The sequence below is a fragment of the Hakea prostrata genome, chromosome 3 (assembly GCF_041222555.1).
Source record: "Hakea prostrata isolate BN-2017 chromosome 3, UWA_Hpros_2, whole genome shotgun sequence".
NCBI classification, from domain to species: domain Eukaryota; kingdom Viridiplantae; phylum Streptophyta; class Magnoliopsida; order Proteales; family Proteaceae; genus Hakea; species Hakea prostrata.
Window position 1 is genome coordinate 5,022,389 of NC_142602.1, and position 17,071 is coordinate 5,039,459.

General features: G+C 36.0%; 2 protein-coding genes across 2 annotated transcripts; both read left to right on the forward strand.

Annotated features, from left to right (window-relative positions):
* The first annotated feature begins 2,081 nt into the window (after positions 1–2,081).
* LOC149020244 (phosphate transporter PHO1 homolog 3-like) lies at positions 2,082–8,794 on the forward strand. Its single transcript, XM_089148352.1, has 13 exons — positions 2,082–2,997; positions 4,977–5,367; positions 5,470–5,518; positions 5,664–5,735; positions 5,995–6,124; positions 6,279–6,399; positions 6,808–7,066; positions 7,156–7,260; positions 7,353–7,397; positions 7,494–7,643; positions 7,734–8,012; positions 8,092–8,228; positions 8,387–8,794. The coding sequence occupies exons 1-13, from the start codon at positions 2,373–2,375 to the stop codon at positions 8,484–8,486; spliced, it is 2,463 nt and encodes an 820-aa protein (XP_089004478.1). The 5' UTR covers positions 2,082–2,372; the 3' UTR covers positions 8,487–8,794.
* Positions 8,795–9,845: 1,051 nt separating this feature from the next.
* LOC149020245 (phosphate transporter PHO1 homolog 3-like) lies at positions 9,846–16,850 on the forward strand. Its single transcript, XM_089148354.1, is given in 14 exon segments — positions 9,846–10,449; positions 12,581–12,813; positions 12,815–12,972; positions 13,074–13,122; positions 13,305–13,376; positions 13,644–13,785; positions 13,930–14,050; positions 14,476–14,734; positions 14,824–14,928; positions 15,021–15,065; positions 15,162–15,311; positions 15,389–15,667; positions 15,748–15,884; positions 16,039–16,850. Coding segments are annotated over 14 exon segments (2,454 nt in total). The 3' UTR covers positions 16,139–16,850.
* The last annotated feature ends 221 nt before the right edge of the window (positions 16,851–17,071 follow it).

Sequence of the window (17,071 nt, forward strand, 5' to 3'; positions counted from 1 at the left end):
AACAAGGGAGGAGGTACCTTAAAGGTCCCCCCATTTCTTTTTACTTTTTTTTGACCCTCTTTCTTTTGTTCTTTGATCATTTGGCTTTCTTTTCATATGTGAAATATCAGCACTTGGCTCCCTCTTACTGAAGAAAATTTTCAAGTATAAAGATAACGAATAAAAAGGTCATTATGGCCCCCCAATATTGCATCTGAACACTACCCCGAAATGATGGAAAAAATATCTAATCCACCTATTTATTTTTCATATTCTTACTTATATTCCTCATTCTGGTCTCTTTTTAATTAAATGTGTTTAAAGGATTAATTGAATGATACCTGTCCAACCAATTATATTTATATATATATATATATATATATATATATATATATATATATATATTTTACACAATTACAAGGATTTTAAAAGATAACGCATGTACAAGAAAGACAAAAGTAAATGAAGAATATCCTGAAAAATAAGGCGACAACTATTTCTATTTGTGCTTAAGTCATTCAAAATCACACGCCTAAATTTGATTTACTTTAGGTAAATTAATTTGATACAGTCATTGCTCGTGGTTCATTAAGCAATGAGTCAATTGGTTGAACCACCTGAGCTTGTAGGTTCTGTTTGCATCTTTGGATTATTTTTCCCCCTTTCCTCAAATCTTAATGAAAAAATTTACTTTAAAAAAAAAAAAGAAAGAACAATGAAAAAGGCAGTAATCTTTGAATCTTGTGTGCTGAGTAAGATTTGCCCCTTCCAGGTTAAGGCCAGTCATCTTCCACCCATTTTCCATGCACATTCAAGTCCAGTCATCTTCCATCCATTTTGCATGCATGCATATTCTTCAATTTGTCTTTTTTTGTAAAGGGGAAGTTATTGAAATATCTTCAATTTGTCTTTGTTTGGTAAAGGGGAAATTATTGAAATATTTCCTTTGGGATAAAGGAGTTAATTAAAATATAGCTCTACAAATAAGACCCATGATACAGCAACCAGTGAAGTGAATCGAGTCAAACACGGTTGTATCACCTTTTTTTTCTTCCTGTAATTTTAAAATATGTAATCAAATAGGAAATAAGGTGCTTTTATAGTACTCTCTCATCAGTCAGCTCCATAAAATTAAATTTCTAATATGTATGTTTAAAAGTACACTATTCACGACACATATCATCTAAATTTTGTAAGTATTTATAATTGGGAGAGAAAGTAGTCACAAACAGTAAATGACGGCAAAAAACAAGTCAAGATTGGGTTTTCCATTCAAGATCGTTCTTGTCCTTTTGAATTACTTAATTTGCTTACATCGTCACTTAACAGTGATTATCTAACCAGAAGAGATGTTCTTGATGTACTTTTACGGCTTTACCTTATAGGAGAAGTCTTCTACTATCATTTTCCATGTCTATTCTCTAATATTTCTCTTTTATAGAAAGAAATTAATTATAATATAGCTCTACAAACAAGACTTATAATTTGGCACCCTAGTGAGGTGAATTGGGCCCACTCTATTAAAAAGAAACACGGTTGGGTACATCATTCCATGCTGGATTTCCAAGTCAAAAAATTAGGTAAAAGAACATAAGATCCATAAGGCCTATACTAGTTCTTAAAATTTCTCTCAAAGTGGTTTTAATTGCAACCATTGGATAAGAAAATGCCAAATGATACAATCCTAGTAGTGCATTGCAGCAACTTGCAAGAAAATAAAATATTAGGATGTGAATCTCATATCCTTTACTTCTTCATAAGTTCAAAGCCTTTTTTTGATAATTTTCACAAGTTCAAAGTTATGGAATCAAATAGGAAGGTATGTATTTTTATACTAGAGCTAGATTCTCCCATCCACTTCATCAGAATAAGATATAAGTACATGTATAATACATGTAGATGGTGATTAAATGCGATTTTGCTTCAGTAAATGCGCAGTACTAAGCTGCGAACGGTAGAGATGAAGCCACGTCAGCCCACCACCAAGACTTGTCAGTGGCTGCTCAAAATTCCAGCCCACCATGTCTAGGTTTTATCTAACCTATCTTCCTATTCCAAAACAGGAAGAAGAAGCTAGCAAAGCAGCACTACCACTCGATCCTTTCGGGCTTTATAGGAATGTCACCTTAAATTTCCTTTTTAACTTTCAAACATCCATGGTCAATAAAGCAGCCTGCCTGCATTTTCTCTATCTTTCTTCCTTTCTTTTCACAATCATGTAATGAATGCCTCTATAAATATGAACCTAATCTGCCTTAACACAATATCTCAGTTGATCTCTGCTTTGTAGTTCAATCCAGCTGCCTCTTCTAGTCTCACTGTGCTTGTTATAAGATCTGATAACCATTGCAGATCGATTTTGAAGGAAGCTATATAACTGTTAGCCAGAAATAATGAAGTTTGGGAAGGAGTTTGCTTCTCAAATGGTGCCAGAATGGCAAGAAGCCTACATGGATTACAACCATCTCAAGACTCTTCTCAAAGAGATAATGCGTTTCAAGCAAAGAACTAAGCCTCAAGTCACCACTCCAACAGGCCTGAAGCGAAAGATGACAATGTATAGAGCTTTCAGTGGCCTAACCCAGAGGCACTCCAAGAGTTCTCCTCACGCCGACGGTGCAGGAGACATTGAAGATCAAGTGATACTTATTAATGTTAATACAACTACTCGTAGTACTGACTCACTCGATCATTCTAGCAAATACCAGTCGAGCTTTCTCATGACGGAAGAGGAAGGAGGAGAGCTTGAGCTGGTGTACTTCAGGAGGCTAGACGATGAGCTCAACAAGGTAAACAAGTTTTACGGAGACAAGGTGGATGAGGTTCTTAAGGAAGCTGCAGAGTTGAATAAACAAATGGATGCTTTGATTGATTTTCGGATGAGAATCGAGAATCCCAACGCCCAAGGCGTCTTGGAGAATTTCGATCGTAATGCAGAGATGATGCGTCTTGCTTCGAATGTCCGTGCTTCTACTGCTGCACTGAATGCTTCTACTCCCTCCCGTGCTCGAACTATCAGTGAGTATTTCAGCTGTTTCAGTCTCTTTTTCGGTTTTTCCTAATTTTTTGATCGTGAAAGTGAAACCACCTTCAGTCTTCAGATCGGTGAAGTTTGTTTCAACCTGAGAAGCATTTCATCCAGAAATTTCCAAGTTGATGATCATTAAGATTTCAACAACTTGCGTTAGATATGATATCCAACCAACTTGGCGGATACTGCAATTATTAAATTAAATTATCCATCAGAGATTTAGGGTATGGATCCGGCTTGGATCGAAGGGGTCGTAGTCGACCGAGTTAACCCAGTTAATACGTCGGCTCGGCAGATGGTTTTGGACCCTTCGTTCAGGTACTCTTGTCCGGTCTAATCATCTAGAACCAGATCCTCTCTGACCAAGCCGTCCAATCCATCTAACCATTGGATGGACAACCCATGAACAGGAAAATGGCAACCGTTGGATGCCAAGGTTGAAACGGAACCTCTGTGAATTAAGGGCCTGTTTGGTTACATGAGTCTGAAGATTTCAAATATTTAGAGATTTCAAATCTATAGAGTCATAATTCATAAAATTAACTGTTGATTTTTGTGAATGTGCAACTGTTTAGACTTTTATAGTAAAAGTGAAATCTCTAGATTTCATATATTCAAAGATTTTCACAATCAAACGGGTATAAATTTTGCATTCATGAATCCATTGATTCATCGTGTTGGACGTCTATGAGCCTTAGCACTCAACATATGCAACATTCTCAATACATGATAATGGTGGGCTTGTGTTTCTCCATGGAAATAACACATCATGTAACCAAACAGACCCTTAGAAAATTGTTGAAACATAATGAGAAAATTACGTGATTAGCTACTTTTAGGTTTTTTTTTATAAAAATAGCCACTCAATGTTTTACTTTACAAATCTAGCTAAAACTGAGCTTGCATTTATAAAATTAGCAAAAATAGTGCTTTTTTCACATTCTTTGGACATTTACTCCTAAAATTGACTATACCGGCATAGGGGTGAAAATGTCCAAAGAGTATGAAAAAATAATGACTTTACCCTTTTGGACAAAATAGTGATTTTTCCACCTGATGTGATCAGTTTTAAGCGTAAAAAATGTCCAAAAATGTGAAAAATCAATATTTTGACTGGTTTTATAAATGCAAATTCAGTTTTGGCTAATTTTGTAAAGTGAAACATTGAGTAACTATTTTTGTAAGGGGATACCTAAAAGCAGCTAATCATGTAATTTTCTCAAACATAATCAGTATATTTTCAGAAAGTACAATTCTTCCCCATCCGATGACTGCCATTATTTCAATCCATGCATCACCCATCTACCGGTTGGATGGAACAGAAAGATTATGCTTAATATAGCTCCAAGTCATATTAGATCCTTCACGGGTTAGGATACAACGACAACAATTCCGTGTGGATAAATCTAACACCCTTGCTTTGTTTTCATATAATACGATTTAGGCTCTTTTTGGTATCAATTCTCATTTTCTATTATGAGATTTTTTTCATTATTTTAAGTTGTTTGACATTTACTATCAGTTCTATTTTTATTTAAAATAATAGAAAATTTTCTAAAATTCATAATTAATTTTTTGTCTATTATGAATTATGGTGAAATTTCATTTTCTTCATTTATGCACAAGTTCACTTAAAATTTTATGATAAGATGAGGGTAAAATAATCAATACACATTTTTTTATGAAAACCATATTTTTTTTCCTCTTTTATCACTTGCTCAATATTATTTACTAATAATTTTTTATTTTGACATCAAACTTATTTTTCATTTTATAATTTATTTTCGATAAAATTCATCAAACCATTTTTTATTTTTGACCCATAAAGAATTTTTGTACTTATTTATTTTAAATAGGCATAATAGAGAATGATAATTGATACAAAAAGACCCTTAGTACAATCAAGAGAAAAACATTTCATATTGTTGGAACTTGGAAGTTAAACAAAGTCAAAATGTAAATGCAGAAGGATTCATGAGCCTTATCGAAGAAGTAGAATTGAGCAACAGAGGGAATGAAGAAAAAGGGCACCTGGATGAAATAGAAGAAGTACTTGAGGAGAGTAACAGAGGAGATTCTTCGGACAATTCAGGTGGAGAGAAAGAAGCCATTGAATCCAATGGCGTTCGTGAAGAGAAGCCAAACCACGTCAAGGGCTTTAAACCAGCCCCTTTACAGATTCGCAACCGTGCGAAGCTCAACAACACATTGGAGACTCCCCGCTCCACCATTAAAGGCATTCTCAAGGTCCCCAAGAACAGAGACCTCAATCTTAACGACCTCAAGAAAGTTGAGGCACAACTCAAGCGGGCATTCATCGAATTTTATCAGAAGCTTCGACTTCTTAAGAGCTACAGGTAACTAAACCCTACATGCTATACGTACAGATTTTTCTCTTCGAGGTGATTTGAGAATTATTAAGTTGATTTACCTACATTTTAAAAAACTGCATGAAACAGCTTTTTGAATCTCTTGGCGTTCTCAAAGATCATGAAAAAATATGATAAGGTTAGTAATTAGTTCTCTAATAATGACTTCATATACCAAATGTCATGGTTGCTTGCGGAAGTTGAAATCAAGATTCTTTTTTTGATGCAAGTAAAATCAGGAAATGTTTCCTTTTCTTATTCATTTCCTCAATTTTTCCCCCCAGGTCACTTCAAGAAGTGCATCGAGGGCTTACCTAAATATGGTTGACAATTCCTATCTTGGAAGCTCGGATGAGGTTAGTATGAACTATGCACTTAGCAACTTCGGGTAATGCTTTTATCCTGAAAAATGTAAAATACAAAACAAAGTCTCTGGGTAATGCTTCTGGTTCAATTGGATGAAACTACTATTTATTCGATTCTATATGCTTTCTTTGGTTAAGAATAAAAAGGCTAATGTTAAGTAATTGTACTTGAATGAATACAGTGCGATCATTGAAAGCGGTATATCAGAGATCACTAATCAACTAATCTGTTTTGGTTTTGTTCTCACAGATCACTAGGCTCATGGACAGAGTGGAAGCAACCTTCATCAAGCACTTCTCAAATTCAAATCGGAGTAAAGGCATTAAATACTTGAGACCGAAGGCAAAGAGAGAAAGGCACAGAATAACATTTTCCATGGGTAAGTTTTGGTCTCAATATTACTCTACTAAGTTGAATCCAACTTTTACCAACTTTCTTTTATTCTCTAATTACATTATGTTTATTATACAAGTTATCCATTTGGATCTTCAGATCCAGGGAACTAATTCATTCTGTAAATGGTAATTCCTCAGGCTTCTTTGCTGGTTGCGCTGGAGCCTTACTTGTAGCCCTTATTTTGATTATACGCGCAAGAAAAATCTTGAACAAAGCTGGGGGTACAGCATATATGAATACCATGTTTCCCCTCTACAGGTGAGCCACGGATTAACTCTCAGCTCCTCAATCTTCAGGCAATAGAAAAATATTAGGTTGGCTGGCCTCTTTTTTTATCAGCAGTTGCTCCTGTTTGGGGGTTAAACTTCTGGCCCAATGAGGTAAACCTTGGCCAAGTCATTTCTGTTTATATGAAAAGATAGGACAAGTAGCTACCAGTCTAATTAAGTCCATCCCCAGTTTCATTATATTTGCAGTTGTTGAAACCTTAATGCAATTGTCAGAGGGAAATGACACTGGAAATTAGACCAGGCTCTGTTTTACTGATCTCATCACTATTGGCCATGATATGGCATAGTACCAGGACCCAGTTCTGGCTTCAGGACATTTTCACTTTTTAAACTAAGTTATGTATGAAGTAACAAGTCAATTTAATTTTCCTTGCAGCTTGTTTACATTCATTGTCCTACACATGATGACGTATGGTATGAATATATACTTTTGGAGGCGTTACCGAGTCAATTATCCCTTCATATTTGGGTTCAAACAAGGAACTGAATTGGGATATCGAGAAATATTCCTCATGAGCTCAGGACTTGCAACACTTGCACTTGCCAGTGTGCTGTCAAACTTAGACATGGAGATGGATCCCATAACAAAAGATTACAAGGCGTTCACTGAACTAGTCCCTCTTGGAATAGTTTGTGTATGATTTCTAGACATGCCAACCTTTTTCATTCCTCTAATGAGCAAAGACTAGCATTTGTTTGACTAATGAACTTTCTCCTTCTGCAGCTCGTACTTGCCATAACATTTTGCCCATTTGACATCTTATACCGATCAAGTCGTTTCTTCCTACTCCAATGTGCTTTCCGCTGCATCTGTGCCCCTCTTTACAAGGTACAAGATGAAGCAGACTCATCAATTGGAAAGCATAAAGAAATTATATCAGGCCACGTTTATTTATTTGTATTTATTGCCTTTCCTCACAGGTTGTTCTCCCGGATTTTTTACTTGCTGACCAGCTAACTAGCCAGGTCTGGTGTTGTTGCTCATGTTGTGTACCCACTGTGCCAAATACCTTTTGCTTTGTTTGATGAACTAACATAGAAGTTATTATTGTTCAATTCCAGGTACAAGCCATTAGAAGCCTGGAGTTCTACATCTGCTATTATGGTTGGGGAGACTACAAACATAGAAGAGACACCTGCATTGATTCTCATGTCTACAAAACTTTCTTTTATATAATTGCTGTAATTCCTTACTGGTGCCGCCTACTTCAGGTAGTGAGATCTTGCACCACGTCCTCCCCTTTCCTCAAAACACCATGTTGATGTGTGATTTCTCAATACAGTTTGTTATGTATGTTACAGTGCCTCCGACGGTTGTTCGAAGAGAAAGATCCGATGCAAGGATACAATGGCCTGAAATACTTCTCAACCATTTTGGCTGTTGTTTTTAGGACAGCTTATAGTATGAGTAAGGGGCCAGTTTGGCAAGTGCTAGCTGCAATTACATCAGTCATTGCAGCAGTTGTTAGCACTTACTGGGACCTTGTATTTGACTGGGGTCTTCTACAACGCAACTCAAAAAACCGATGGTTGAGAGACAAGCTTCTTATCTCTCACAAAAGTGTGTATTTTGGAGCCATGGTTAGTAAGAAGGAAAAAAATTATATAATTTGTAATTGCATTAACATTCAGCAGCTAATACTTCTTCATGCATTTGTAGATCTTGAATGTTCTACTGAGATTTGCCTGGCTCCAAACTGTTCTGAACTTCCAAATATCTTCCATACATAAAAATGGCTTGATTATGATAGTTGCAATCCTAGAGATTATTCGCCGTGGCATTTGGAATTTCTTCAGGTATGCTCAGGGTTTTTGTTTATTTATTTATTAGCTCTGGTTTTGAAGTGATATAAATTCAATAGAAAAAATCAGGTTGAACTGCAACCTGCAAGTAAGTATATTTTATCATGATTTGCTTCACTGACAAGAACTGGAACTGAAATCCTGATTTTCAGGATAGAGAATGAACACCTGAACAATGCTGGGAAATATCGTGCCTTCAAGTCAGTACCTCTCCCCTTCAATTTTGATGAGGATGAAGAAGAAGATGAATAAAGGTCTATCAAAATCCACCTTGATAAAAGAGCATGCTAATGTAAGAGCAGATATGGAACTGAGAAGAACCAATCAGACCAAGGTCTGACAAACGGTTGCCTGATTAACATTAAAATGCAGGGGATTAATCGGGTATCAACAGGGGAGATTTGCTATTTTTTTCGTAGCTATTGTAGAAATTGTTTTTCATTTTTCATTTTATAGAATTGGTTTCTCATCTGTTCAGCGTTGTTAAACAATTTTGTAATAACGAAGGACTGATTTTTTATTTTTTTCCTAGAGAATAATTTATTCCTTACAAACTTCATTTTCACCTTCAAATTAATGGAATTTGGAACTTTGTATATTAATTTGATCCGGTCAATGTTCGTGAGTTTTTAATCAATAAGTGAAGGTTGAAGCTCCTACAAGTTAGTAATCTTTGCAGAAATCTTTGCATTTTCTGCGCTGAAGAAGATTTGTCCCTGTCAAGCCAAGTCTTGCATGTTCTGCGCTGAAGAAGATTTGTCCCTTTCAAGCCAAGTCTTCTCCTACCCTTTTCCATGACTATTCTCTAACCTTTCTTTTTTCATAGAAGTGAATCAATTAAAATATAGCTTGAAAAACAACACCTATGATATTGCAAATTTGCAACCAAGTGAAGTGAAACGAGTCCACTCTGTTAAAAAGCAATATATGTTGGATGAAGGATAATTACTTCTTTTGAAAACAAACTGATTTCATTTTAGTATTTCTCTTCGATTCGGTTGTAATCTTTCTAGTCGATCCACACGATGCCCATCTAAAGTTCGAACGGAGAGGAAGAAATGCAAGACAAGACGGAGAGGATCCAGATTCATTAGAATTCACAAACAGGTATTCTTTTATTTTTTTCATAGTTTCAAAAATTATATGTAATAAAATAGAAAGGTATTTTTAAAGAGAGAGATTCCCACCTTCAACTCCAGATTATAAGAATATAAAGCACCCTGATTCAGTTTCTGATGTACTATAGTACATGTAAATGCTATGGAAGCTTTTGCCATTAATGTGAATTGACTGGTTCTTGCTTTCAAATCAAACGCCAACCATAAAAACAGACTTGTCAATGGCTGCTCAAAATAAAATTCCAGCTTTCCATCTTCACGTTCTTCCTAACCCATGAAGGGGAAGAATGAAGCAGCACCCCTCATCCATATACTCCTTGTTCAACCCTAGCTTCTTTCTTGTTTTACGTGTTCCTTTGTCAGCCTGCTTTCTTTGAGTTTTTTATATATATCAATGTCACCTTAAAGATCTTTCAACTTTCAAGCATATATACATGCCTACCTTTCTTCTGCAATTAACCATTACAAAAAAAATCATCTTTCGCACATAGAAATGAAGTTCGGGAAGGAATTTGCTTCGCAAATGGTGCCAGAATGGCAAGAAGCCTACATGGATTACAACTATCTCAAGGCTCTTCTCAAAGAGATAATGCGCTTCAGGCGAAGAACTCAGCCTCAGCTCACCACTCCAACCGGCCTGAAGCGAAAGCTGACAATGTATAGAGCCTTCAGTGGCCTAACCCAGAGGCACATGACCAAAGCTACTGCTGGAGACATTGAAGATCAAGTGATCCTGGTGAATACTACTGATCAGGACCCGTTTTTCAATCATTTTAGCAAATACCAGACATGCTTTCTCATGACGGCCGAGGAAGGAGGAGATCTTGAGCAGTTATACTTCAGGAGACTCGACGATGAGCTCAATAAGGTAAACAAGTTTTACGGGGACAAGGTGGATGAGGTTCTGAAGGAAGCTGGAGAGTTGAACGTACAAATGAATGCTTTGATTGCGTTTCGGATGAAGATCGAGAATCCCAACGCGGTGGGTGTCTTGGAAAACTTCGATCGTAACGCGGAGATGATTCGTCTTGCTTCGGATGTTCGTGCATCTACTGCTGCACTGAATGCTTCTACTCCTTCCCATGCTAAAACCACCAGTGAGTATTTTAGTCTCTCTCTTCAATTAATTCCCCAGTTTGTTCATGTAAATTAAATTTTGATCGTGAAACCACCACCTTTAGAATTCAGATCAGTCTAAGAAGCATTTCATCGAGCAATTAACAACACTACATGTCAATAATTCTGATCTGAACAATTAGCTCAAAGATTCAAGAAAATTGGCGAATATTGAATATATTATAATATTATTTATCAGGGATCTTAGAAATTGTTGGCATTGACTTAGATCGGTCGTCGTCGATCCTCTACTGTAGATCGTGAAATTCCTTGTAATTAACTACTCAGGTTGTAATAGATGGTAATTATTTATTTAACAATCATAATTAAAATATATATTTAGGAACTATCTCCAGTAAATCCAGAGAATCTCTCCTCTCTCCTAAATTCTAAATTTGCTTTTTTTTTTTTTTTTTGCTTTTTCATAGCAAGAAACTTTTATAACAATATAATGGCTGAATTAGAGAAAAAATAAGAAAGAGAAAATGGAAAAAAAGAGTAACTTTAGAAATCTTTGCTGTCATAATCCTAATGGTTAATTGCAAGGAATTGCACGATTGCTAATTGTATTCACCTCTGATTCTCTAATAGCTTGTTTGGTTACATAAATCTAGAGATTTCAAATCTATGGATTCACAAATGGGAGATTTATACCCGTTTGGTTGTTTGAATTTATGGATTCATGAAATCTAAAGATTCACCTTTTTACACTAAAAACGTGAATTTGTAGATTTATGAGTATAAGGTGAAATCTAGAGATTCACCTTTTTCATCTCTATAGGATTTCATTCTAACAATTCAAGTTAATCAAACAATTAATTTTATGAATCATGACTCCATAGATTTGAAATCTTTAAATTTTGAAATCTTCAAACTCAATTAACCAAACAAGCACTAAGGGACTGTTTTCTTTTTTTTGGGTCAACGCACTAAGGGACTGTTACATGAATTCTTGATTTTAAATCTTTGAATTCATGAATGCAAGATTTATACCTATTTGATTATGAAAATTCTTAGATTCATATTTTTAATGTAAAAACATGAATCTTTAGATTTATGCATATGGGGTGAAATCTTCACCCTCTACTATAGAAGCACTAAACATTTGCACATTCACAAAATTCATATCAACCAAACAGTTTTTCTTAATGAAATTTTCACAAATTCAAGTTAACCAAACAATTAATTTTATAAATTATGACTTCATAAATTTGAAATACTCCGGACTCATGTAACCAAATGTCACCTAAAGAAATGAACTTTTACCTTCTTTTATATTTTGTTTGTAAAATAAAAAATTTCTTGTTGATGTGGATCAAACTTTGTCATGATGGTTAAGAATACTCACCATTATCATGATATTTTAAAATGACCCAATTATTCTTTATTTTTATGTGTGATAATTGGTTATATTGATTTTTTTAACCATTTTTATTTTTTCTTTTCTCTCTTTTTAAGAATCCATTAAAATGTTATTACATTTATTTATTTTCTAACTTTCTTCAACTTTTATCAGAGTTCATTAAACATGATTAGATGTGTGTTTTAATTTCTCCCACTTTTAAAAGAATCTATCAAAAAGAAAAATGAAAATATAAAAAAAATTCTAGAAAGATGAAAGGGAAAAGAAAATAAAAATAATGAATTCTTATAGAGAAGATTGATTAACAAAATTATTTTAATTAATTAAAGAGACAAAAATAGGGATAATTTGGAAGAAATGGATGTAAAAATTCACTTTTCTTAGGAATCATAAATGAAACTTTTGAGAGGTTATAGGAAAGAGACCCAAAAAAAAATTAATAATAATAATTTGAAATTGAGAGAAAAATGAGACTTACATTAAGAGAACCAGTTGAATCCACAACCTCTCTCTGCTGAGAAAGATGAATGTTTACCATTCAACCAACAACACTGAATTTGCTATTTGATCTGATTTTGGTATGATATTAATAAATTTATTTAATATCCCTGTCCCTATTAGAAAGCCCATTGCCAAAAAACAAAGGATGAATGTTTACCACTCAACCAACGACACTATTGGCTATTTGATTCTTAGGGAAGAACATTTATGATTGTTTGAAAGTAAACAAAGTGAAAACGTAAATGCAGAAGGGTTCATGAGCGTTATAGAAGAAGTAGAACCGAGCAACAGAGGGAATAGAGAAGAAGGGCACCTGGACGTAATAGAAGAAGTACTTGAGGTGAGTAACAGAGGAGATTCTTCGGACGATTCAGGTGGAGAGAAAGAAGCCAATGAGCCCAATGGCGTTCGCGAAGAGAAGCCAAACTACATCAAGGGCTTTAAACCAGCCCCTTTACAGATTCGCAACCGTGCAAAGCTTCAACAACACATTGGAGACTCCTCGCTCCACCATTAAAGGCATTCTCAAGGTCCCCAAGAACAGAGACCTCAATCTTAATGACCTCAAGATAGTTGAGGCTCAACTCAAGCGGGCATTCATCGAATTTTATCAGAAGCTTCGACTACTTAAGAGCTACAGGTAACAAAACCCTACACGCTATACGGTTTTTTTTCTCTTCAGAGTTAATTTGAGAATTATTAAGTTGTCTTATCCACATTTTAAAAAACTGCATGAACCAGCTTTTTGAATCTCTTGGCGTTCTCAAAGATAATGAAGAAATATGATAAGGTTAGTAATTAGTTCTCTAATTGTGCTCTAATCTACAAAATTTCATTTTTAATTTGGGGTTAACATATACAAAATTTCATGTTTGCTTACGGAAATTGAAATCAAGATTCTGTTTTTCGAGGTATGTAGAAATCAGAAAATGTTTCATTTTCTTCTTCTTTTCTTCAAAAATTTTTTTCCAGATCACCTCAAGAAGTGCAGCGAGGGCTTACCTTAATATGGTTGACAATTCCTATCTTGGAAGCTCGGATGAGGTTAGTACAAATTATGGAATTAGCAACTTCGGGTAATGCTTTTATCCAGCAAAAAAGAATGAGCGAAAACAAAACAAAATCTCTGGCTAATGCTTCTGGTTCAATTTGATGAAGATAGTATTTATTCGATTCTATATGCTTTCTTTGGTTAATGAATTAGTACCGTGCCATCATTGAAAGCGGGTATATCAGCTCATTGAGTGTGCCCTTGCCTAACACATCATTTCTCTTAGCATCAACTAATCTGTTTCGGTTTTGTTCTCACAGATTACTAGTCTCATGGACAGAGTGGAAGCAACCTTCATCAAGCACTTCTCAAACTCAAACCGGAGTAAAGGCATTAAATACTTGAGACCGAAGGCAAAGAGAGAAAGGCACAGAATAACATTTCTCCATGGGTAAGTTTTGAGTCTTCAATATTACTCTACTAAGTTGAATCCAACTTTTACAACTTCTTTTATTCTCTAATTACATTATGTTTATTCATACAAGTTATCCCTTTGGATCCTCAGATCAAGGGAAATAATTCATTCTGTAAATGGTAATTTCTCAGGCTTCTTCGCTGGTTGCGCTGCAGCTTTACTTGTAGCCCTTATTTTGATTATACGTGCAAGAAATATCTTGAACAAAGCTGGCAGTACCACGTACATGAATACCATGTTTCCCCTCTACAGGTGAGCCATGGATGCATTTTCAGCTCCTCAATCTTCAGGCAATAGAATCATATTAGGTTGGCTGGCCTCTTTTTTTTATCAGCAGTTGCTCCCACTTAGGGATTAAACTTCTGGTCCAGTGAGGTAAACATTGGCCAAGTCATTTCTGTTTATGTTAAAAGGAAGGACAAGTAAGCTACCAGTCTAATTAAGTCCATCCCCAGTTTCATTACATTTGCAGTTGTTGAAAACTTAACACAATTGTCAGATGGAAATGGCACTGGAAACTAGACCCGGACTTTGTTTTACTGATCTCAGTATTGGCCATGATATAGCATGGTACCAGGACCCAGTTCTGGCTTCACTTTGTTCCCAATAACAGGACATTTTCACTTTTTAAACTAAGTCATGTATGAAGTAACAAGTCAATTTGATCTTCCTTGCAGCTTGTTTGGATTCATTGTCCTACACATGATCATGTATGGTATGAATATATACTTTTGGAGGCGCTACCGAGTCAATTATCCCTTCATTTTTGGGTTCAAACAAGGAACTGAATTGGGATACCGAGAAATATTCCTCCTGAGCTCAGGACTTGCAGCACTTGCGCTTGCCAGTGTGCTGTCAAACCTAGACATGGAGATGGATCCGATAACAAAAGATTACAAGGCGTTCACTGAACTAGTCCCTCTTGGAATAGTTTGTGTATGATTTCTAGACATGCCAACCTTTTTCATTCCTCTAATGAGCAAAGACTAGCATTTGTTTGACTAATGAACTTTCTCCTTCTGCAGCTCGTACTTGCCATAACATTTTGCCCATTTGACATCTTATACCGATCAAGTCGTTTCTTCCTACTCCAATGTGCTTTCCACTGCATCAGTGCCCCTCTTTACAAGGTACAAGATGAAGCAGACTCATCACTTGGAAAGCATAAATAAATTATATTAGGCTACATTTGTTTATTTGTATTTATTGCCTTTCCTCGCAGGTTACACTCCCAGATTTTTTCCTTGCTGACCAACTAACTAGCCAGGTTTGGTGTTGTTGCTCATGTTATGTTACCCACCATGCCAGATACCTTTTGCTTTATTTGATGAACTAATTGGAAGTTATTACTGTTCAATCCCAGGTCCAAGCCATTAGAAGCTTGGAGTTCTACATCTGCTATTATGGTTGGGGTGACTACAAACGCAGAAGAGACACCTGCAATGGTTCTGATGTCTACAAAATTTTCTTTTATATAATTGCTGTAATTCCTTATTGGTGCCGCTTACTTCAGGTAGTCTTGCACCCCATCCTTAGGAAGTCCATGTTGGATGTGTGAATTCTCAATACAGTTTGTTATGTATGTTACAGTGCCTCCGACGGTTGTTCGAAGAGAAAGATCCAATGCAAGGATACAATGGCCTGAAATACTTGTCAACCATTTTGGCCGTTGTTATGAGGACAGCTTATAGTATGAGTAACGGCCCAGTTTGGCGGGTGCTAGCTGCGATCACATCAGCCATTGCAGCAATTTTTAGCACTTACTGGGACGTTGTGTTTGACTGGGGTCTTCTACAACGTAACTCAAAAAACCGGTGGTTGAGAGACAAGCTTCTTATCTCTCGCAAAAGTGTGTATTTTGGAGCCATGGTCAGTAAGAAGGAAAAAAAATTATTGAATTTGTAATTGCATTAACATTCAGCAACTAATACTTCTTCATGCATTTGCAGATCTTGAATGTTCTACTGAGATTTGCCTGGCTCCAAACTGTTCTGAACTTTCAAATATCTTCCATACATAAAAATGCCTTGATTACGATAGTTGCAAGCCTAGAGATTATTCGTCGTGGCATTTGGAATTTCTTCAGGTACGCACAAGGTCTTTTTGTTATTTATTATTATAGCTCTGACTTTGAAGTGATATAAACTCAACAGAAAAGAATGAGGTTGAACTGCAGACAAGTGTAATTCATCATGATTTGCTTCACTGACAAGAATTGGAACTGAAATCCTGATTTTCAGGATAGAGAATGAACACCTGAACAATGTTGGGAAATATCGTGCCTTCAAGTCAGTACCTCTCCCCTTCAATTTTGATGAGAATGAAGAAGAAGATGAATAAGGATTTACCACAATCCACCATAAAAGAAGAACATGCATAGTCATGTAAAAGCAGATATGGAACTGAGAAGAACCCACCGAACTAGGCAGCCAAAGATCTGACAAAGGTTTGCCTGATTAACATTCTTTTGTAACTATTGTGGATATTCTTTTGCATTTTTCACTCTTCTCTCCCTCTCCCTCTCCCCCTCCCATCCTCGTCTTTCTCCTCAGAGAGGCCATGACCTTGATTTCTTTCAGAGTCTTTCAGTTATTTCTCCCTTGCATCCTTCTGTGCCTTTCACAACCCAACTGGTCCGCCGGTAATGAAATGCAAGTAGCCATTGGTGTTGTGGATAATCCTTTGCTTTTGGAAGCTTCTGTGACGAATTTACCCTTACCTGATTCGTCACAGAAGCTTCCAATGGTTCTCTTTATAGTCCCCGAGAAAGCTTCCACCCTTGCGGACATCCCTCTGAAGATGTAATCGACACACGCAAGCTGGCCCGGATGAATCTCAAACACAAAAGAAAAAAAGGATTGATATGTATTTTTCTAAACAATAATTTATTCTCTACACACTTCACCTTCCCCTTCAAGTTATTGGAACTGGGAACATTTTTCACCCGGATAAGAATAGGGGAAAGGAAGTCCTCAATAAACAAACGTCTTCTGGGAGGCTATTGAATTCCTCAACTCCCTAACATCTCCCATAAGCGATGAATATAATCTTGGATATTTCCATAGCTTTGTGGCTATGGACATAAAATGTTTAAATCTACAGTACGGTGCTAAAAAGAAATTTAAAAAGAAATTCAAAAGTCTACATCGAACCGTTCGGTGCAGGTGCCGCACATGACATTAATTGCATGACACCTAAGCAATTTCCGATGTACTTTCAATTTTATTTTTCTGACGACAGCCATTCACTAGGGCTATGTTTGTTTGTTGGAAT

Bases quoted from the DNA above. Each gene is read 5' to 3' on its own strand.
- LOC149020244 (XM_089148352.1), top strand. From the start codon at position 2,373: ATGAAGTTTGGGAAGGAGTTTGCTTCTCAAATGGTGCCAGAATGGCAA. The intron at 5,736-5,994 runs GTTAGTATGAAC...TTGTTCTCACAG, and splicing joins ATCTTGGAAGCTCGGATGAG to ATCACTAGGCTCATGGACAG. The intron at 8,013-8,091 runs GTTAGTAAGAAG...ATGCATTTGTAG, and splicing joins GTGTGTATTTTGGAGCCATG to ATCTTGAATGTTCTACTGAG.